A 24,462-nucleotide genomic window follows, 5' to 3' on the forward strand; every position below is an offset into this window, starting at 1 on the left:
CCTTGCTTGCAGATTTAGTGATTTACTCGTCGTTACACAGGCCTGGATTACATCACATCTTCGGCCTGAGAACCGAGGAAAAATGAATCTTCCCATTGAACTTTGTGGTTTCCTTCCTCTTTGGAGCTAAAACAGGCCACACATTTAGTCTTAAACCTTAAAGGGGTATTAGTGACCGCAGTGAAAACGTACATCAAGTATTTTAGTATATTCCTACCACATTCTCTCTCTGAGCTGCCTCAGAGTTGACTATTTATTTTATGTTAGAACAAAAATCAAAAACATGTTGGTTGTGCCAAATGACTCTAGTCCCCTAACGAAAGAAGCATACCTGTCTGCTGACGTGATCTGTTTGCACCAGCACCTTCAGGGGGATATCCTTTTCTTTTAACTGGCACAGCAGCAGCTGTCCAGAACTGTCTTCTTCATCGTGAACATCCTGTGTGACACTGAAAAACATTCAATGCGTTTGTCATTATGCATGCTCAATCCTCCAGGTAAGTAAATCCCAAGAGGTCGATTTTGTCCACCTGGACGTCTTCAGTGGGAGAAACATTTCGTCACTCATCCAGGTGGCTTCTTCGGTCTCAGCTGACTGCAGGTTTCCAACCTTATAACAGTACATTTGCACAACTGGTCCAGCCCACTGAATGAACAATGGGCTGTGAGGTCAGCTCCTGGATCATTAATATGCAAATTGTCATGACCACTGATCAAAGACGGTGAGTAGCATTCACACAGAGTTGGGGAATGGCTGCAATCACAGCATTGTAAGATGGTGGCAGATGGACCCTCAGGTACATCTTCCTCCTTTCAGAGATGGTCTTTTCCTTTTCACGTAAATGGCCTCCTTGGTTCCTCACTCAAACCAGCGTTCCTCCCTGTCCAGGATTTGCATATTAATGATCAAGGAACTGACCTCACAGCCTCTTGTTCATTCAACATGCCACATTCACCCAAGCACTTTCTTCTATGGTTTTAAGTGTTTACTAACATTCGCAGACATTGATACTCTGTTGGATGTATTGCAGAGCAACTTACGGTCAGTATCTTCCCCAAGGATATTTGGCATGCAGACCAAGAGAGCCAGGGATGGAAACACCAACCCTCGGATCAGTAGATGAGCTGCTCTACCTCCTGAGCTACAGTTGTCACTGATGTCAGACAAGAAATTATTCTCTGGATCTGTGTCTTTTTCAAAGCCCAGTACGTTATGGTCTGTTTATCTAAATGATCCCATTTATCATATACAGAATTCCACTGAATGATATTGTTATTGTTGCCAGAGGTGGATGACGTTCTTTCAGACGGTGCCCTATGATTGTTGTGGTCACGTCAGTTCATCATTCCAGTATATGATGGACAACATTGTCCAGTTCCTCCATGCGGCTGATGGATCCATTGAGTTTAATGAATACTTTACAGTTTGTGGTTCAAGTGTGTTGAATTTTTCCCCGTGCTTCCCTGTTTCCTGTCCCCAATTTTTATTTTTATGTATTTGTAGCAAAAATGTACATAACTTTGTGTTTGTGGGTCTTTGTGTTCAGAGATCTGATTAGTATCGAGGAGTTTGTCAATATCAGCTGCATCACGTTGGCCGTGCTCTGCATTATTTACTGTTAGGACTAACTGGCTTAAGGGTAGATTGCAGAGAAGAGGGCAGCAGTGTGTCAGAGCTCAACCACAGATTGTTTGCTTTCCAGCTGCTCTCAGGTGAAAGAGAAACTCGCTACGCTTGCATCACACAACCAGTTCAACCACCAGTGCAGTGAGCTAACTAGGTAGCTCCTTGTGATCCTCCAGCTTCAGGAAATCACATCAACATCTTTTGAGGAAGAAGTTCATCTCTGTCTGCTGAGCTTCATCCTTTCTGTTACAAATGTGATGTTCAGTATGTTCAGTGCGTTCTGTGTGAGTATTGCAACATCATCCTACTGGTGGTGATCACATGTCACAGTCTTTTGCCATGAATGACCTGTTAATCCGAGTTACTGAAGGAAAGGCCACCACTGTGTAAGGGCACACACGCACACGCACACACGCGCGCGCACACACACGCACACACACACGCACACACACACGCACACACACACACACAGTGCAGTCATAGAGAAGTTTTAGTTCTAGTTAATCTTTTGGAAATAAACAATAAAAGCGGAGTTTTTTTAGTCCAAAGAAACTACAGGCCAGACTAAGATGCGACAGTGCTGACATTGCATAATTCATGACAGCTTAGACATGATTAGTTGTTGAATTAATGTTCTCGTGTTATGAGATATAGACGCACATGATTAACATTCATTCATTTACCATGACGTGTTTCTGTGATTTGTGTGTGTGTTGTGACTTGTGACGTATTTCGTGGACACGTTCCCTTCAGTTTGAGGTTCCTGTAGAAAAACTTGCACAGCCTTGTAAATGGTGCCGAATGAACGGACTGAACCAGAGGCTTCTCCGTAGCGTCTCCACGGGTCTGTCAAACACTGAGAGAAGAGCTCAGTGACGCTCCGAGCAGTTCAGCTGCAAGCCGTTGATCTGGAGCTGTCCTTGGTGCTAAACACCTCAATCCAATTACCCCACCCCCAACCCCACCCCCCTCTGTTCCTCTATTTCTCCTCCTTCAGTCCGGCGACGCTCCCAGACCCTTCGCGCTCGTATTTGATATTCCGTGAGCGCTCGGGTGTTCCCCTCCTGCTCTGACGGTGTGTTTTGGGGCAAAATGTGGCCACGGGCCGGTCTGCGTGTTCTCGACGGGATTCACGAATTAATGGCCGGCGGGGATATGAAGCAGCAGCTGGGGTAACTCACAGGGTACTATGGTGGGACCTCCTGGGAAGCCAAAAGTTGGACTTCTCCGCCATGTCAGCTTGCTCCACAGAGGTAAGCTCCACGAGCGTTTTTATGTATCATCACTGACACGAGGAGAGCGCAGCAGTTGTGTCTTTCTTTCTGTACTTTGTAAACTTGGAGTGCATTCGCGCATAATCACGAGTTAAGCCTGAGTCTCTTGAATCGCTTGACAGAAAGGACCGTTCTCACTTTGGACTGCGGCTGGTGTGCAAGAAAAGGAAGAGAAGAAACACGCGGAAGCAGTTCAAAGTAGTTTACGTGATCATTAGTGAGCGCACAATCTCATAATTCTAATGAAGTCAGTGCTTGTTTGCAGACATCAGCTCTCCCGGACTCTGGGGGGAAAACGCGAAAGATGCTCTTCTAGTCGTGACGTAGCAGCTCTGTGTCCTATGAGTGTCCCAGGAGAAGATAGACGGTCTATAATTAACTAAGGTAGACTTGAGCCAGGAGAGACGAGGCCTTATGCCGCTACTGGGATTTGTGGAACTCCATTACACAATCAGATAAGAGTCAAAGGACTTCTAATGGCAGCATAAGCTCTAAGACTAACTGCATAATGGCTCCCTTTTCTAAAAAGCACTGTTTAGATTCCAGATATTCCCTGGAGGTGGATTCAAATTGCTCTTCCCTGTTTAGTGATTTCATCAGAGAACTCTTTGTAATTAAAATAGTAAAACTTCCTGGACTAGCAAATATTAGATTATGTGATGTGCTTTTCAAAATAACTATTCTGATATGACTTTAATTTGCTGTAAAACTCTGCGATCTATCTGCTTTAAAACAAAGCAAAATCATTTACTGGGAGCACATAAGCTGCAGTAAATTCTACAATCCCACATTACATATGTAACGCACATACGTGTGTTTTTAGCAATTTTAGATTCCAGCTGACCAGACATGAGATAAAAACAACAGCACGGGGAGCACAGGGAAGTGACAGCTCGGCAAAGTGTCCGAGAAACACCTTCAAACTTGCTGCTCCAATCGTTGAGTTCCTGAATGTATATGCACATAAAAAGCGTGTATTCAGTTTTATTTATACTGTGCCACTTCAGAATAATTCTGTATTTATTAATTTATTTAATCTATTCTCCTCGGTAGGAGATCTTCTATAGAATAACCTGGTCGTACTGGTGTAATGGCTCATGTCTCTTTTTCCAGCCATGGATCTTACCAGGACTTCTGCTGGCCTGAACACAGAGAGGTGGGCCTGGTGGGCCTGGGCAATCTTCCCCTGACCAGCCACCGCCATCATCTTATCGAGCTCCATACGCACATACGCACACACTGCAAAAGCCTGTGTTTGAGGTGACCCACCCCCACAGTAAGACAGCAGTCAAAGCAAACATGACAGACAAGGTGAGTTTTAGCATGCCCAAAGTCAACCCCCGACCCGCTGCAGCTCCTTTGCTCCCCCCTCAGCCAGTGGACATCATCCGCACTAAGGCCCGCTCACGGCGGGTCAGACTCAACGTCGGTGGGCTTACACATGAAGTGTTATGGAGAACACTTGACCGGTTGCCCCGAACTCGTCTGGGACAGCTAAGGGACTGCAACACCCACGAGTCACTGCTGGAGATCTGTGATGACTACACCCTCACTGAGAACGAATACTTCTTCGACCGGCACCCGGTGGCCTTCTCCTCCATCCTCAACTTCTACAGAACAGGAAAGCTTCACATGATGGAGGAGATGTGCGCTCTGTCTTTTGGACAGGAGCTGGACTATTGGGGCATTGATGAGATCTACTTGGAGTCCTGCTGCCAGGCACGCTACCATCAGAAGAAGGAGCAGATGAACGAGGAACTGAGGAGGGAGGCAGAGACACTGAGGGACAAGGAGGGAGAGGAGGAGGAGCAGGGCTGCTGTCCTGACAAGAGGCAGAAGCTGTGGGATCTGCTGGAGAAGCCCAGCTCCTCTATAGCTGCAAAGGTAACAAGAGCTAAACACAGCCGGCACACATGATTGATGCTAGAACGTGAATGAAACCTGTGATAATGTCTCAGGTCACATTCAGGTTTCCTAAAAGTGCACAAGATGATATGTGGGCAGATTAGGTCTGTTACAAAGAAGAGTTATTTGGATAATAGAGAGAAGACATAAGACAGAGGAAGCTGCACGCTACCCTTCAGTATCTACTGAATCTGTGATGACGCTAATGAGAAGCAAGCAGAAGCACAGTTATGAAAGAAATGCACATTTTCTTGATTTTGTTATGATTCTCAATACTTTCAACTGTCAGAGCTAATATCAAAGAGTTTTATTATAACCAGTAACCTCTGGATCTTATCTCTCCTTTACCACAGCTCTTTATTTCATTGGTGCATGAAAAGGTTGTGCGATATAATAAACCGTACTCCAGCTCGAGTTTTTTGTCATTTAGCTTCAAAGTTGCTGCACCATAGGTGTGCTTCATGTTTTGAGGGAAAGATTTATGTATAACCAGTGAGAGCAAAGTTTCTGCTTGTAATCGAGCAGATGTTTTTATTAATCTGATGAAAAGAGTCAATAATTTGTTTTCAGGAAGAAAGAAAGTGGATTTCCAGTGAGTGAGGTTCACAACTGTGTCTGCGCAGTTTCTGTTCAGTAATGTTCTTCACTGAGTTCGTGCCGGACACACTGCAGGTTTACCACAGCAGCCTTGCTGTGCCTATTTTATTGTCTGCAGCAGAGGAGACAGACAGCTCCTCCAAGCAGAGCATCAGTTCATTACTAACGATGTGACAGCAGTGTCTTCTGCTGAAAACTAGTCTCTTCTTCAGTTTAAGAAATACAACAAGAGTCCAACAGTTAGGTCCTTGTATATTAGGACACTGACACACGTTTCGTTTTTTAACCTGTTTACTGAAACATTTTCCAGTTATAGTTCTATAACAGACATGGACATGATGTGTAGACTCCCAGCTTTCATTTCGAGGGAATCCACGTTCAAATTGGATGAAGAGTTTAGACATTTCAGCTCCTTAACATGTGGTACCCTCTTTTTAAAAGGACCAAAAGCAATTGGACAGTTGGCTCAAAGGCTGTTTCAGGTAGGTGTGGGCAGTTCCTTCCTTATGTCCTTATCAAGTAAAAGACCTGGAGCTGATTTGAGGTGCGGTGCTTGTATTTGGAGATTTTGCTGTGAACAGACAACATGTGGTCAAAGGAGCTGTCCATGCAGGGGAAACAAGCCATCCTGAAGCTGCGAAAGCAGAAACAAACATCCATCGGAGAAATTGCTACAATAGTGGAGTAGGAAAATTTACAATTTGGTACATCCTGAGGAAGAAGGAAAGCTCCAAAACACAAAAGGACCTGGATGTCTGTGGAAGACAACAGTGCTGGAAGTAGAATAGAAGTAGAATATCCTTGAATGACCAAGTCAGTCACCTGATCTTAACCCAACTGAGCATTTCACATGTAGAAGACAGACGGCCCACAAACAAACAGCAACTGAAAGCTGCTGCAGTAAAGGCCTGGGAGAGTCAGGAGGAAACTCAGCATCTGCTGATGTTCAAGACTTCAGGCTGTCATTGTCAGCAAAGGGTTTTCATCCCAGTATTAGAAATGAACATTTTCTTTTCAGTTATTTAATTTGTCCAATTACTTTTGAGCCCCTGAAATGAAGGGTGATGTTAAATGAATGCTTTAGTTACTTATGTTTTCATACAGTCTGTTTGTTCAACCCGCTGAATGAAAGCTGAAAGTCTAAAGTTCGACTGCATCTGAGTTGTTTCATTTAAAATGTACTGTGGTAATGTGCAGAACCAAAATCAGGAAAAACATTGTCTCTGTCCTGATATCTATGGACCTAACTGTGTGTGAACCTGCGAGAAGAAGAGGCAAGAACACAACAGAAGAATTAAAAGAGATATTGTAATATAGCTCACAGTCACTGTAAGCTTAGGAAAACCCACTTAGTCCAAAATAAAGATATAAAGATAGTGACAGTGGTTCTGCAGCACAAATGAGCTGCTGTGGTAGGTAAGGTCCTTGGAGCAGGATCTCAGCTTGAACCCTTCTGGAAAGAGACTTCAGATGTTGTTCTGGAGCCACTCTTACAGCTCGGCCTCTATCAGTGAGTCCACGTCTCTCTGACTTCTGGTACACTTTAAAGTCATCCACACGGGAGGTGGCTGGTAGTTTGTCAAGACCTGTCTGAGGGTGTTAGGGTAGTGGGGAAAGGATGTTACCTTCACATATGGTGACATACCTCCAACTCTATATTATATATATATGATCTAACTGTAGGAAAATGTGAAGAACAAACGGCTATAAGTGAAGAGGAGCTCATACACAGAAGTCAGTGGGCAAGGGAGCCAAGAAATCGGGGGGTGGATTTTATTAGTGACTCCCAGTTTCTGTCTGACTGACCGAAGAGCTTTGCATGCCAAGAGTAAGCAAGCAGGACAAAGATAGACTTTTCGTAGATGCAGCTTCAACTAACTGGGCTTTATTTGCTTCCGTCAACATGAGCAAACCCAACGTGTAAGTGACAAATACAAGTATAGAGACAAGGCAGTGCTGGTTGGCATAGCTGATCAGAGTTCCCTGTGTTTAGATCGTGTCGAGCAGATGGAGGGAGATGGCTACTTCATAGTTAGACTCAGTGAGAACCTCTTTATCCTCCACAGCAGGAGGAGGTCATGATGGAGGCAGTGAGAAAGAAACAGCATCGTTATAATAGCTGTGAGCCGAGTCGCTGTGACACGTGCATTTTACCTGGGAAGACTTTTTTGTTTTGTTGTCATGTTTTTGTGCTCATTTTATAAACAGTCTTGTTACTTTTTAAACTGATTTCCATCAATCAGATAAAAGTAACACACTGTGGAAACCAGTTCGAGACATAGCGAGTTATAGCTGACATCACTGATGTGCTGATGCAGGACTGAGTAAAATTAGTTTCATTACATGGCGATCAAACAAACCAAGCTTTATGTCGCACATGTGTGTGCGGGTGCTAATGGCTGACTGTGCACAAAGCAGCAGCGTTAGTAGCAATCACACAGAGTATTTTAATCTGTGCTCCTCAGTGCTCTGGAAGCTCAAAGCACCGTCCTCTGTTATGTGGAACAAAAGTGCCTCTATATGACTGGGACTTGGAGCTGTAGCCTCCGTACTGCATGAACAAAGTTCAGCCTCAATAATTTGATGCTTAACCTTTAGGACTGGACCGAACTCTTGTTCTTTTTATTGCCTTCGGTGCAGATATTATATTCAGATCTCACTGCAACATCACAAACGTTTAGCTGATTCGTTTCTGAAGTATCAGACTTAGGAAGTATAAGGTTAGGAAACATTTATAGTGACCAAGATAATCTATGAACTGAATTCCAACAGTGACTGATTATTTATATTCAATTAAAAGAACAGAAACATTCAATTTAATATACTCGTATCATTTTCTACACAATATTTAAGGTGTCTTATATATGTCTATATAATCATTTCCTAATCACCTAACCAAGTTAGTGACAGCTAGTTCTTCCTTCTAAAAATATAACAGCACTGGCCTTTAGCAGAGCCATGTGACCCGGCTGGAACCGTAGTGTCAGCAGGAGGGAAGCCGCTTAGGCCACTCTGCAGTGACACCAGCCATGTGGCAGTGATGCAGCAGCACTTAACCAATAGGAGGGCCTCTTTCCGGTGATGTGAGCGGCTCAGTGCTGCTGCTTATTAGAAAAGAAGCATCACCTGGCTATTTGTAAACCACTGCGCACAGTTTGTCATGTCCAGATGGTCAGCTGTATATCCACCAGCAATAGTTGTACTTTTATTGGATAATATGAGTATTAAATCTTTAAATAATAGAGATTAGTTTCATAAACTTTACATAATCTGTATAATCTTCTTATTTTTGGCAGAGATGTTTTAGCATGTCCTCGTTGCATCCTTTGTTTGACGCACACTCAGGCTGTAGTGTTGGGCTGTTCGGGTTCACTTCTCATCTCTTCCACATGTATTTAAAGCTTTTTGTGCTCCATTGTTATATGATCACCTGTGCATGCACTTATCCTGCACACAGTTTTGTGATGTATTATTATCAGTCCTTTATTTATGCAGGTAAAATCTCATTGAGATTAAAAGACAGTTATGACAGCACACCTGTAATGCAACTGTCCATAGAGAACTATGAGTCTGACTTAGGAGTACGGCTTAATCTCCTTTGGAGCTTTTACCAGGACTGCTGCTGCTGCAAATAGACTAACTGTTGGCAGGTTGGATAGTCTGTCCTGTCCACTGTCTGACCTGCAGTGGGGAAGGTGGTGGGGTGGAGCTGGATAAAGTCACAGACTCAATCTGGCTGTGCAGTTTCAGCATTCGTCCATTTTCTTCTGCTTGTCCGTTCAGCATCACTGATGACGCTGAGCGGTACACGTTCGTTCAGACACGGGGAAGGCCTCAGCTAGCCCGTGGATTCAAATCCAAACCTCATCTGGTCTCCAGCCTGACTCAGAACTGGTTGGATGAAATCCAGTCTAGAAAAACTGATTGATAAGAAGAACGAGATCTTTTTTGGAGTGGAGAAAATGGTTTGCTCACTTTGTAGTCAGGACATTAGAGACACCGCATGCTGTTTAGGGTAGTATGTTAATGCTTTACATACTGGCTTCACCTGTTCACACAATACCTGTCTCTGATAAACCACGGGTCCACATCTCAGCACTTTTAAAATGTTACTGTACTTTATGACCTTTTGCATGCTTGCTGGACCACACAAGGGGAAAGTCTGTGATCTTAACAGTTTATGTTCAACAATGACTTCTCACAGTCAGAGGCCTACTGCAGGGAGCTTCAGTGGTCTCAGCTGTCCACTTTGACTTAAATGTGTTCTTTATTTAGCAAAAATGGGAATTTGTATTTCATGTAAAGCTAATAGGTTGCATGTTATATTTCAGCTTGAAGAGTTGCAGCGTTTCTGCTCAGGACTGATGTGCCTCACTAGCATATCAGCTGTGTATACGTTGTATTGTGTGCAGAGGAGGAAAACCCGTCGATGATATGACACAGAGGCTTTTTAAGCCGACGGGATCAGTCAGAGACAGAATTAAAAGACTGTCCATTCGATTTTTGACAGCTGCTTCCTGCCTCATCTTTGACGTTGTACTTGCATTTTTCTATTTAAACCTTTAAACTGCGTTTGCTTACATTTAGGTCTCCATTAAGTAGATTATATAATAATACAAAATGATGGGATTAGTGTCTGATCCGCATGTCTCAAAGTGAGACGAAGGCTGTAAATCTGGTTCGCTAAAAAAGGATGCGTTCTGCTTTATGGGTTTGTTTGTGTCTTTTTGTGCACACAGTTTGTTAATGATGTGTGGACTCATGTAAAACACTGTGGAAGTGCAGGAATAATCCACAACAACCTGTGAGCTTAAAGAGAAACGAGTCATAACACACCCACAGCCACTTTATATGGAATACCTGTGTTCATGTAGCAGTTAGTAATCATTTCAACACTTGAATGAAATGTAATATTCACAGTGAAATCCTGAGTGAAATGCAGGACAACACTGAGTCACTGCGTGTGTGTGTAAAGTGTCTGGTTCAGCTAAATAAGCTTGCCTGACAGCTATAAGCAGCTACTCAGAGGTCTATAGTTTACTGGCCTTGTGCCTTCACATAGGAGCGGTAGAGTGATTCACTAATGTACTGTAGCTTTCAGTTTGAAATGCTTCCATTCGGATGGGAATTTATGGCTGTGGCAGCACGAAGCCCAAAAGCCAAAGTGGTTTTTCTTCAGCCAAGTTCAGCCTGTCAGCTGTAAGTCTTTGGTTGGCGCACATCTCCACCGTGAGTGTGCAGAGCTAACGTGCTAGCAGCCTCTTTCTGCAACTGTAGTTTCATCAGTATACAAAAGCCACGAGGCATTACTAATCTTTCCTGCATCTCCTGTAGTAGTCAGATCTTTTATTTAGAAATATTTGGTTTCAAGTCAAAGTACTGCTTACAAAATGTTACTGCAGTACAGAAAAAATAAATCAAATTCACTCCTAAAAGTCAAAGTACTTCCAGAAGCTTGTTCTTCCACTTTATTCCACATAATTTATGGACTTTTTTAGATTCAGATTTCTTTGTATGTGTAGATTACTTGGGCCCATTAGACATCTTTATGTACAGTTTACTGAGAAAATGTTGATGTATTCAGTCCTTGTGTTTCCTGCTGTAGAGTCGAGCAGTGAGTTCAGCCACAGCAGCCTGTTCTGAAACGTGGTTATTACCGTCTCTCATGATGGATATGATACGCTCCACCAGCTCAAAGTAAGATTTACAAATGTGTGCACCAAGGAGTACTTTACAAACCTCGAAACATACGCAGCTTATTAAGTTCACCTTCACACATCTGACCATTTTCTCTTTCAAAACACTTTCTGTGTGTACACGTCTAACACGACACATCCCTCTCAGTGCGTGACGCCAGAACTGGGCTAGGACTTTTTCAAAAAAATCATTATTTTATGTTAGCGTAGAACTTTTCATAATTCTGACCAAAATAGTGAAAATCAATAAATGAATCCTCTTACAGAAACATGTGGTTTCAAAATGTGGAAAAATGGGAGTTATTCCTCTTTCTTGTTACAAAGACAAAGCCGAGACATTTATTCAGCCTGAGCTTCATATCTGTGGTCTGGACTGGGCTACATTCACATCAGCATCACGGCCAGCCAATAAGTAATTATTCCAAAACAACTGAACTGACTTGAGTTCAGTTATGTTAAATGCATCGTGGGCAACAGTTGCTTTAAATGTAACTGGTTTGTGGCCCCAGATATTAGCCCACTGCACAGAGTTTCCCTAAGACGAAATGAAGCGTCACTTGTTTTACCGTTTGTTCACAAAATCACACGTGCAAATAGTTTTTATTTGTTTTTATGTCAGACTGAGAAGAATCAAACGAGGGCTGTGGAACATCTCGAGTAATGAATGTGGAAATAAGTGAAGCTCAGAATCAACTTCAGTGTAACAAGAGATAAAAACAATGTGACCCATGAAAGCAGCGTCTTCAAATAGAAACCATGTTGACCTCTGCAGAAACAGCCACTGTCCAACAGATCCTGCGCCTGTTGTTCCACAAATAACTCCACGTATTGATCACAGCTTGGATTTCTCTGCTCAATCGCTTTATCCAGTCTTTCATTGCAGCTCGTCTTCTTGTTCTATAAACTATCAGATTTCCATTTTGGTCACAATCTGAGAGACGTTTTTCCTCTCTTTGTCTCGCTCGTTTGTTGTCGACCCCGGCCGTGAACATTTTTCCCTCACACTCGGACAAGAATGAAGTAAAAAGCGATGCAGTATTATTGAACGTGTGTCAATGCTGCACCAGAATTTAGTGATGTCTTCTCATGAAACTGGTCTGGTAATTCTGTTAAAAAGACAATCAAACGGCAGTCAACACGGGCTCTCGCCTCGGTGACGAGTGGAGTCCATTTCTTTGTCAGCGACTCAAACTTTTATGTAAAAAAGTGTTGCTGAGCACCTGAATGTCAAACGTGGAGACTCACTATATGGCTTCTAAAGCAGCTTGTCTGTTCTTGGTACTGCTTAGAATCTTCCCTGAGTGTCAAGGTCACAGCATTTGGCAGCCACTAAGCCATTAAGACGCTGCAGGGTGGACACCGTTTGATATATCTGCCTTATACTCCCCTGTGCTTTGTCCCTCTTTGACTTTCTATTTATCTCCTCTTTCTTCTTTCTCAATGTTTCGTAGTTTATTCCCAGTTTTTACTTTTGTCTAAACTCTGTAATGATGTAATGCTCGGTGTCTTTTATCGTTACCGTGATTGGCCAGAAGCTCCCCCACTGAAAATAGCTCAGATAATCCATCACATGGTTTCACAGACACCAGGACAGTTGTGGTGGTGGAATAAGAACAAAACTACAGATACAGAGATTAATGATGTTCCTTTTTTAACTGATCATTTCCTGCTCATCAGTCACACAGTGTTAGCTATCAGTAGAGCGCTCAGTCCATGTTCCAGTGTTTAAATAAATAACTCAGCACGTCTTTAATGTGGCCTACACACTTTTATAAAGTTTAAAACAACTGCACAAGCATAAAAACTGTTATATTTATTGGGGTTGGAGTGCTGCTGACCTCTTGTCATGCTTTGGGATTGTCAGGCCTTCCATAGAGGCTTCTCCAAGGTAGTTACAAAATGTGCCCTCGTCCAGGCCCCTGGCTGAATGAGGCTCGTCCTGACTCTGATAAAACTCTACATGTTGTAGCCTATTCTGGTTAACACACATCACACTGAAGTCGCAAACAGTGCAGGAGGATTAGGCTCTGCAGCCGTCCTGGGAATTCAAGCATCGTTGATAATCAGCATCATTTACACACACCGTCCAGCTGCAAGGCAAACAGTGCAAGAAGTTTTAAATGTTCCCAAGACAAAGTTTGGTCTTTGCAGAAGCTTGTCCACAAGGGCTGATCCTTTCAGCACTGTTGCAAGTGATGTTAAACACAAGCATGGATGACAAGCTTCTATTTAATGAATGTTGCTAATCTTGTTACCGAGCTCAGTCCACAGATTCAGTAACATTAGCAAGTGGTGGAGGCCAGCAGGTGCAGGTGGATGACGGAAAGGCAGGAGGAGCAGAGACCCGAGGCGGTGAACTGAAGAGGGGGTCAGATATAAACCAAGTTTAGGTGGAGTTTGTTTTCGTTGTGCTGACTTTTTACAGTCAGTTACAATAACTCGTACTGCTGCTAGCTAGCATGACGGAGTTTCTATACTGCTGGGCGGGTGCTTTTATCTTATTTTATTTGGAAGGTTAGTTAGTAGAGATGCCAACCGTCCCTTAAAATACGGAATCGTCCCGTATTTCGAAACAAAAGTACACGTCCCGTATTGAGCTAATAAGGGACGCACTTTGTCCCGTAATACAGTGAGAATCAAAAGTAGTCTATAACTTTTAATGGAATTAACACTTTGTTTGAAAACATAATTCCCAGCCCCTCTCCTGCTTTGTGACCAATGAGCTGACAGCACACTTATGACAATTCGAGTATGACAATTCAGATTACCGCTCATCTCATTGGTCGAGGAAAGGTCGCTTGCGGAGAAAATACCGGAAGACAACAGATGACAACAACAAGAAGCATGGCCAACAGGGAAACAAACGCCGACACTGCGGTGCAAGTCTCGGACGACAGTACACCTAAAGCTGGGCAGACACTGTGCGATTTTTTTCAGTCACGTTATTCAGCTCCTGCTCAAACTGCACGATTGACTCGCAGGGGTTAGACGTTGGTAGGTCACGATGCAGGTCTCACACTATACCGCCCGATGCTCTGATGCGACCTGAGTGCTCACACTGTGCGTCCATAACATGAAGGTTATAACAGAAAATCTGTCGCTCGCTCTGTCTTTCACTCACACAGACACACCACCACCATCAACTTTGCTAAATTGCTAATGAAAAACATGATCAGGCAGCTGTGATTGAGCAGCAGTGTAAATCCAACTATTTTCACGGTTGTTGTGGTCGTGATAATTTTGTGATGCCACATGGAAAAGGCTCGGATGAGCTTTCCAAAGTTCTACAAGTTGTGCCTCCATCGCTTGTGTCCAGATCACACGCTGCACAGCCGTGCTGCTCCGTCTTTTTCACCGACGTTTGCGCGTGCGCAGTGTGAGCGCCTGTGGCGACACCCTCACGAGCGATTGATGATCGGGAGCTGGTCGTGAGGTGTTAATCGCTTCTCGTTACCCCACGTATACTACACGACGCACGATGAAGGCCAAAATCGGTCCGATCACTCAAAAATCGGCTCAAAATGGGCCAAAAATGGCACAGTGTGAGCCCAGCATAAGCCCAGCATTAGAGCAGCAATGTTTGTTGCTCAGAGAAAGAAAAAAAGGAGGAATGGGAAAAGGGAAACACCTGGCTGGAAAAGTGCACGATAACACCTTTAAAGCGCACTGCACTGTGTGCCGGCGCACTTTTTCCATAGGCATGCTTCTAGTGGTGGGCACATGAAGAACATGAGGGGCGTGAAAGCTCGGGGAACCCTTAACCATTTTTTTGTCCGCCAGGCCACGGCAGAAGCAGATATGGTATGTAAACACTGGTTTGTTGTTTAAACCCTCTGGTTAAGGTTAATATGGGCATGTGCGGTGAATATCAGCGCTATGTGGCCAGAAGTGTGATAATATAATTTATTTTGTGTAATAAACAACTGCAAGGATAGATGATTACAACAAATAGATGACTAATACATAAAAGTAATACATAGATGAATAATGATGATGAGTTAAGATGCGTAATCATGGCAACAAGCGGGTTTACAAACAGGAGCAGCTGATTAGCATTAGAAAAGCTGAAATAATACCTCAACTGAAGCCAATTGTACTAAATGCACTAAATGTGCACTGTTAAAAGAATGATTTTGTTCTATTGTTTTCTATTAATTTATATAAGTTTAAGTTAAGTAGGACAGAGTTCTTTTAAAGAAAGATTTACTTATATTCTCCAAAGTTAAGCATGACAGGCTTCTGTTTAAGAAAGAGACCTGGGGCCCGTTCTTCGTACGTCGCTTACTACATCCAAGATCAAATGACACATCCAAGATCAAATCATCGCGCTAACCGTGAGCTCGCTAATCCGGTTCCCCGAACACACCTGCTGTTGACGATTACTACAGCTGGACGCAGGAATGTGACATCACTGGGTGTCGTAAAAGGGGCTACGCATCGATAGTAGAAACATTGATCGGCAACCCGCTGATTGGTCGGCGAAAATGTCCAAGGGGCGTGCTCGGTATTTTCCGGCAGCAGAGCAAGAACTCATGAGTGAGGGATTTCAGGAGTTTCAGAGTTTAATTAAAACGCAAGAGAACACTGCAAAGGCTGCAAAAGCAAGGAGAGAGGGCTGGCAGAAAGTTGCTGACAAATCAAACTCGTAGGTAATTTAATAATAATAATAATAATGGAGTGGATTGATATAGTGCTTTTCAAGGCACCTAAAGCGCTTTACGATACCACTATTCATTCACTCCCACATTCACACACTGGTGGAGGCAGCTACGGTTGTAGCCAGGCTGCCATATCGCGCCATCGGCCCCTCTGGCCAACACCAGTAGGCGGTAGGGTAGATCTATCATATGACACTATATTGTCCAATATCATATGGCATTATATTATATTATAATATGTTATATTATATCCCCTTTCACATTAGAGCCACAACAGGACCCACAAGAACATGGGAACAAGTAAAAGTGGAATACAGGAGTATTCTACAGAATGGTAATATTTATCTCTTAGATTGCTTTGCGTCTCTTGGCAAGGTAATACTGGCCTGTAATACTCTGTTAGTTTGTTCATAACAGCAACCAAGAAAAGGGCAGAGCAAAAAAAGACAGGTGGTGGTCCTGCACCCCCTCGTCAACAAGTTGGTTAAGTGAATAATACCCTCACGGGAAAATCGATATCTCTCTATGAGCACACTGTCGCGCTGAGCTAAAGGATCCTGTCTGTCCCGCAATATACGCTGAATTCTGAGGACTCTCCTTATCAATCTTGCACCTTCCGCAATGGGTTGGTCGCGTATACGGACAGGACATGGCTGCGACAGGCTTCCCAAATCCACCTTCGCTTTTATAGCCGTGGTCTCTCATCTTGATTACACGAAGTAATTTACAATTACTACTGTGAAATATGAATTACATCTGTAATAATCACATACATGTAATAGAATGTTAATAGTACATTTCCCTTTTTTAGGAAATGACCTGTATGTATCTGTGTGAAATCAATAAATGGATCAGGTGCTGCATTATCTTTAGTTACATTGATAATATTTATTTATGGTGAAACAGTGGTGGAATATCGCTGTTGCTTTCGTATAAATGAAGCGGACATACCTGCGTGGCCGCGATCTAATCCTGTTTACATAAAGTAAACCTGCTCCCGAGCAGGTTTACGCTTACGGCTCTGTTGCTATGACAGCAAGTCCCGGATGAGCTTCGGGGAACCGACTGATCCAGGATCACGCGAAATCGTCAACAATCTAATCCGGCTAACCTACTTAGCGAGGTACGAAGAACAGGCCCCTGTTTTACTGTGTTAATGTTGTCATTGTGAGCTAAAAATAAACGGCTAAATGATCATTTGTTTCCCATATGGTCATATCACAAAGAATATGCATCTGCTTAAATCAAATTCAAGTCAAATGGTTAAAAAATAATTTCACACACAAAAAAAAGAGCTACCACACTGGGAAGGGTGAAGACAACTGGGTTGCCCGGCCCTGGCCACGAGGTGTCCCTTATTTATTTTTCAGGGAGTTGGCAACCCTATGTTGAGCTGAAAAAGAACAGTTTGTCCCGGACTTCAGCTACAATGAAAAAGACACCAAGCTGGAGTTATTCTTTGTTTATGCTGCACAGCTGCCTCTTCTTCTTTCATTCTCCCCCCTCCCTCTCCTGTTGCTACTTCAATCATGAAACTGATCAATGATCAGCTGATCGGCTCTCTTGTTTGTTTATCGTCCACTTTGCGCCAGAAAGAGGAAACCAGCGGATGTTGCGCTAAACAACAGCAGCACGTTTAAGCTTGATCAGCTGTTGTTAGAATGTATTTAATAATAATAATAATAATAATAATAATAATTTCTAGTATCAGCTGATGTTTGCTGGAGCCACAGCTGTAAAGCTGCTGGTCATGATGTTGGTTTGGATATGTGGTGAGAGGGAAACATGAAGATGAAACCAGGAGATGACCTTACTGAATCATCAGAGCTGTGATAGAGAAACAGGTTTACCTTTTAGGTGACATGAATGAGTTGAAGTTATGAACTGTTTCTGAGAGACAAATAACACCAGGATCCTTTTTTTTACGTAGCTGACAGCTGGTAACTGTGCAGGGGCGGGTCTAGCAAAGTGTTGCCAGGGGGCCAGGTAGGGCATTAACAGGGAGAGGGGGGCACAAAGATATACTTTTCTTTCTTATTCTCATTTAAAATTTCTTGCTTTTAAAAAATAATTATGTGAATCTTACAACAAATGTTTTCATCTGATGTAAAATGTATAGAAATCATTATTGTACATAGTAATTTTTTTAGGGTCCCATCATAATTTCTTCAGAAGTAACTAAGTACTGTATATGGTGCCAGTATTTCCCACTTTTTCTAGATACTGCACCAGTACTGTGTGTAAAATGGCATCAAAAAGTCAGTTAAGTTTTATTCTTTCTCACCTGTCTTTCTGTCTCCTTTCACTTTTTAAAGGTTGCCATGTTAGAAAAAATATTTTGCCCTGCCGTGCTGTTTATTGATGTGGCAAATGAATAGTTTATGAAAATATATCTAAATCTGTCATCAGTAATGATCATGTCTCACCTCTAGCCTTCTCTGTCTTAATTTCAGGTTTTCACCATGTGTTGTAGAGATTTCAGGAGGTTAACTGACCAAGCAGTCTACTTTCGGGTACTGTTTAGAATACCAGAACAGGGAGGATGGTGTAGGTTTAAGTTTATTAGACTGATTTCCCGGGCGGCCACCTGAACTCACAACTCCTTGTCGCTTGGCCAGGGCCCGGGGGCGCCGACGGTCCGGGCTGATCCCCTCTCCTGCTCGCGGTGGGGGGAGTAGGTTCGGCCGGATGGCTCCCCAGCCTCAGTCGGGCGATGGGGGTATGTGGCGGGGCGTGGCCTGCGGTGCCGTGCAGGGAAGACGGACGCACCTGCACGGCATCTGCAATCACGCCCCGCCGAATATTGTAACGGGTGCTGTGTTTGAGGTTGTTGCGATAATGTTGAGCGGGCAGCGGGAGAGCTGCAGCTCTGTGAGCACTGTGAACAGCAACCGTGTGAGTCAATGAAGTATGCTGCAAAGCATGAACTCGCCCCCGGGTCTGCCGTGGTCATTTACAGTGGTCAACTCCACTTTTCTGTCACTGTTCTAACAGTTACCGTGTTTTATGCTGCATTTCTATTGTGTTCTGAGTTTGTATGGCTGCTATACTGGCAACACTGGTCTCCCTGTGAAAGAGATTTGGTCCCAGTAGAACTCCCTGGTTAAATAAAGGTCAGATAAATGCAGGGGGGGTGTGGGAGTTTGTCCAGTCGCTCTGTCTGATTTCATGGAGCAGTGCTTCAGGAGGATGGCTTCTTGGGCTTGTTATTACAGGCTGTTGGGTCCCAGTAAAGCCACAGTGAGGGCTGATTCTGATCTGGTTTTTTGGAAGACACAGTTTCCAGGTACAGTCGGAGGTATTGGGTTTGGTGGCTTTAGAATCACTTCCCAACTCTTCAAACACACTAACCCTGTCAGTAAATGGACTGGTTCTCATATAGTGCTTTTCTACTGGATCACTCAAAGTGCTTCATACAACATGGTTCATTCACTCGTTCATACAAGCACTTTTTTCTACACCTCAGTGCTTTCTGACAGTCACACACATTCGCACTCCAGTGGAGTATGAATTGGAGCACTCTTGGGTTTAGTGTCTTGCCTGTACTCAAACATGCTAGCTGCAGCAGCCATGGCTCTGCTGCTGACAAGCGTGGAATGAAATCTTTGTTTTGTTGTGTTTCATTTGGATAAGGATTCAAAGCTGATTTCACTTTTAGTCTTTTTAAGCAATTATGAAATGACAAAACATTCAGTTTGTAATCAGTTGCATCATAATGATCATTATAATTTTTCACCTGAAGAATGAACAATGATTTGCAATAATAACATGCAAATACTTTAAAAGTAATCAGTTTTTTCGTGTGACATTTGTACCTTTATCTACTCCACTGACACACAATACGTATTATGTGTTGAAGCCACTGAAATGTAAGCTAACAGGAAATTGAGTTGTCCCCAGAGAACAGTGCAGTGGTCTTTTGTCAGATATCACGTCAGATGTATTTAAAGACAAAAAAATAATCTTGCATCGTCTATTTCCGCCTGTTGCTTGATTCTTCCTGTTGGGGGAGGAAAGAATGAGTAACCAATTCTAACCTTCCTCTCTATCCTTTCTATGTATAGCAGCGCAATCCTATTACAATAAACCTGAAATGTCCTACCAAGGGCTACACTGAGAGGACTCAGAACACACATCCTTCAGCTTCGTTACTCTGCTTTCCCAGTTAGAGTTTTTAAATTGGCTATAAGTAATAGTTGAATCCCCTGGGCCCCTTTTTCCATTCAGTCATTCTCTGAGAAGAAGGTTTTATCTTTATTGAATTGAAAAGGCGACAAAAAGGACAAAATTGTTTCAAACCCTAGGAAACCAAGTGTGAAGCTAAACACGCAGGAGCAAAAACTAACTTTTGTTTCCATTTTCCTCCCCAAAAAAGAAAGAGACGAGTGTTTTTAGGTGTTACTCACTTTGTTTTGCACCGTGTATTGTAGTGCTTTGTCAGATTTTGGAATCATTTCCAGTTGCAGTTAATGTCAGAAGGTTTGTAGTCTTGTGTGTTTTTGTGTTCTCATTAAAATACAAATCTGACATCATGTGAGCACATCGCCGTGATTTTCTGAAGAGACACAGGAAACACTGTAAAATGTTTTTTTGCAGGTTGAATAAAAGCTGTTGTCTTATCACCGCTGCAGGTCTCCTCCTACATGACAAGTTCCACGTGAAAGTGTCCGTGCCAGAATTTTTCACAAAGCTGCTTAAAACATTAAAGTCAGCGTCTGTTTGCTGTAACCTGGCTTACAAAGACAAAAGCAGAAAATGCCCATATGTGGTGATGTGTGGATCGTAAGAGCTTTTCATTTCTGCTTGGACATAATGAACAGATGAAAGTTAAGGGCTGACTGTCACTGTGGATGCACAACTTCCAAAGCTAAATCTTCTTAAGGGCCTTAATCAAAAAGGCCTGACCTTTAGTAGCTTTTCAAATAGCACCACCTTCAGGACAAAGTTGGTACCACCATGAAGGGTAACAAAAAAGTCTCAAAAATGTCTCATGTAGTCTAAGAAACTTCTACTCTAGAATGTACACGTCAGTGATTAGTAACAACAAACAGGGTTTGTCTTATTAAAGAACGTGTTACTGTTTACAGGCACAGAAACAGATGTAATAGAAGACATGTATGAAGCTAACACTATGCCCAGCTAATGTAATAACCTGCTTTTGTCTTGCAGATCCTGGCCATGATCTCCATCCTGTTCATCATCATTTCCACAATTTCACTGTCCCTCAACACTCTGCCAGAGCTGCAGGTTGTAGATGAATTTGGCCAGTTCAGTGACAACCCCAGTTTAGCCCACGTCGAAGCCGTCTGTATTGCCTGGTTCACCATGGAATACATGTTACGGCTGCTCTCAGCACCCAATAAGTGGGTCTTCATGAAAGCACCACTGAACATTATTGATTTGCTGGCAATACTGCCTTACTATGTGACCCTCTGTCTAACTGAATCTAACAAGAGCGTGCTGCAGTTCCAGAATGTGCGGCGTGTGGTTCAAATCTTCCGTATTATGAGGATCTTGAGGATTCTGAAACTGGCCAGGCACTCGACAGGGCTCCAGTCTTTGGGCTTCACTTTACGAAGGAGCTACAACGAGTTGGGACTGCTGATCCTGTTTTTAGCCATGGGCATCATGATTTTCTCTAGCTTGGTATTCTTTGCTGAAAAGGATGAAGATGCTACAAAATTCACCAGCATCCCTGCTTCGTTTTGGTGGGCAACCATTACTATGACGACTGTCGGGTATGGTGACATTTACCCACAAACCCTGCTTGGTAAGATTGTAGGAGGGCTTTGCTGCATAGCAGGCGTGCTTGTCATTGCTCTTCCTATTCCAATCATTGTGAACAACTTCTCAGAGTTCTACCGAGAGCAGAAGAGGCAAGAGAAGGCCATCAAGAGGAGGGAAGCTCTAGAACGAGCAAAACGGAGTGGAAGCATTGTTTCTATTAACCTAAAGGATGCTTTTGCCCGCAGTATGGAATTAACAGATGTGTTGGTAGAAAAAAGAGAGGACAGTAAATGTCCCGTTGAAAATCACCTGTCACCCAGTCGCTGGAGCTACCACAAGCACTACCACAATGCAGAGGCAGGTAGCCCTGGCAGGTCTCAACAATACCAAGAAGTGGCCCGGCAGGGCTCCCCAGAGCGATTCAAGCCCACGTCGAATAAAACTACTCCTCAACACCTCAGTGCAAAGCGGCTAGAAGATACTTACAACAAGACAGCAGCCATTCAAGAGCAGCAGGAAAAAATTCGAGAAGAACAGATTGAGATGAAAGAGTTCTCATCCACTCTGGCCCAGCAAGCATCACCTAAAGTCAGTTGTTCCAGGGAATCTTCAACTGCAGCGGATAATTTTGCACTGGAAAGAGGGGAGCGAAGCTCACTGCTCCCCAGTGTTGAAGGAGGTCAAGCTGGTACTCAACATCAGTGTATTCCACCTCCCTTGGACCTAAGTCAGATCAGCAATATGGAGGTAAAGCAGGGCCCTGACAGCATTCAGCCAATGACATTCATCAAAGAGGGTTTGTATGAGTTCACATCTAACCCCAAAGGAAGGTTGACTGGGGATCTGAATTTGTTCTCACAGAGTGCAGAAAGCTCTGGGATGACCTATGATAGCACCGGCACAGCTTTGGAAGATCACGGCAGCCCTCAAAACACAGTGATGACACCTGTGGCGACACCCATCCCCACTGGCTCTGCAAAGTGTGCTCAACTACTTACTGACGAATTGGTTTCCAGGTTTTCTCCATCTCCCAGTTATACAACACAGGAAACTAAGTCTCCGCTGGCTATCCTGCAATCTCCATCCCTGGCTCAGCAATATATCAGTCCCAGCACCCCCAAGGGGGGAGGTGAAAGCTCAGCAGGCAGGAGCTTAGAAGGTGAAGGGCAGCTCACTGGCTTAAGCCACCTGGGCAGGAATCACATGGAGAGATCTACTGCTGCCTCGGGTGGTGGTGCTAGTCCATTGTCAAAAGCATGCTCACTCAACAGCACCCAAGACCTAGTAAGTAAGGAAGGAGTGGCCGATGGAGGATTAGAGGAAGCAGAACAGAGAGTAGAAAAACGAGAAAATCACATTGTTCTGGATGGAAGCCGAACGCCGCCCTGTGAAACGAGCATGTGAGCTTTAAAGAAAAATGCAGACAGGGCCAAGGCAAAGCAAAGGCTGATGGGATGCTTGACAGGAAGTACCAGGAATAACCTGTGACAGATGCTGTGTGTGTGAGCACTGGACTTTTTGACAAAGACATTAAACAAATCTATCATAAAAGCTGCAACTCTTCCGATCTCACGACACATTCGAACGGTCGTTCCTTTTTTGACCTTGGTTCTGCTGTCATGACTTTATTACTGGAGGACATTCATAAGCACACGCATGCCTGACTGGGCACTGTTTGAACTTGAGTCTAAGTGACACCGTGTGGTGTCAGTGTTACTGACTGATTTTGTTTAAATGAGACATGAACAGTGGCAACCTGACCTGTGTTTTAGGCCTTGTCTGAATGATAATGTTCGGGACTATCCTGAAGAGTCAGATATTCAGTTTCCTAACACTTGCTCCCCAAGGCCGGATTTGAATGGACAGTTATACCAAGGAAAGACAGACCGTGAAAGGAAATTATATTTTTTATATTTACAAATTTTAAAAATCTATCTTTTGCAAGACTTGCAAGAAAAATCAATGATCAGTCATTATTCTGTGTTGTAGATCTTCCTTACTCATTATTACATTCTTGTAACGGGACAACCACAAGCACATGATACAAGACAAAAGTCCCACATAGTACTGCATTGTCCAAAAGAACATATGTATCTGCTGTTGAGCACTGTGATCTATGCTCTAACTTTAAGTATTTCTATATATTTCAGTTTTATGTTGTTGTTTTTGTTCTTGGTTACTTTTTGTTGTATTTTTCTTTTCATTTTTCTTGTTCCTAAATATGTGAAATGGAGATACAATCTCTACTATATTCACTGTTTGCACAAATTTCCATCCATCCATGTTCTACTGCTTGTCCCTTGTCGCGGGTGAGAGGTCGGGTATACCCTGGACAGGCCACCAGTCTGTCCCAGGGCTTCCACCAATGTCCAGCATGAAATATCCTAACAACGAACATTAGTCAAAAACAATACAAACCCATACTGAGACACACGATTTGAGACAGAAAGACAGAAAGGAAACCTCACACAGTTTCCATGATTACTCACTTGTGGTTCATCATACACTGCTTTAATTCCCAGTTCCCACACATACTGTGTGCGTGATAAAGGTTTGACGAACCTCAGATCTGACTTTGTTTTTGGATTCTTTATCAACACAGTGGCCAGGCGCATAGTGTATTCAGGAAAATGAGTTGTGGAAGTAGAGTTCATGAAAAGCAACCATTGTCTTCTTTCTTTATTTTTGTCTCTGTGAGACTAGTGTCTTATCATAACATCAGCCCTATCTAATCGTTTTAATCTTGCTAGTGTACTCACCAAGCTAAGAATGAGATCTGGTAACATGGAGACTTTCATAAAAAAATAAAAAGGCCAACCAGTCAGCCATCAGGAGTCATATTCAATTGCCCTTGTTTACTTAGCTAGTCTTAGCATGTTTCAAAGAATGTGTCTGATTTGAGTGCCGTACAGCAACAGGCTGTTTTTGGCCACGCTGTTAAAAATGTTCACTGAGACGGTAACAGCAAGCCGGAGTAA

At 43.2% G+C, this 24,462-nt stretch overlaps 1 protein-coding gene across 1 annotated transcript; it reads left to right on the plus strand.

The window, feature by feature from the left end:
* The first annotated feature begins 4,200 nt into the window (after positions 1-4,200).
* LOC146614201 (potassium voltage-gated channel subfamily B member 2-like) lies at positions 4,201-22,888 on the plus strand. Its single transcript, XM_085377273.1, has 2 exons — positions 4,201-4,785; positions 20,927-22,888. The coding sequence occupies exons 1-2, from the start codon at positions 4,201-4,203 to the stop codon at positions 22,886-22,888; spliced, it is 2,547 nt and encodes an 848-aa protein (XP_085233399.1).
* The last annotated feature ends 1,574 nt before the right edge of the window (positions 22,889-24,462 follow it).

Source organism: Diplotaxodon limnothrissa, linkage group LG18, assembly GCF_057381915.1.
Source record: "Diplotaxodon limnothrissa isolate DT_005_m linkage group LG18, D_limnothrissa_male_GT1.1, whole genome shotgun sequence".
Classification (NCBI taxonomy): Eukaryota; Metazoa; Chordata; class Actinopteri; order Cichliformes; family Cichlidae; genus Diplotaxodon; species Diplotaxodon limnothrissa.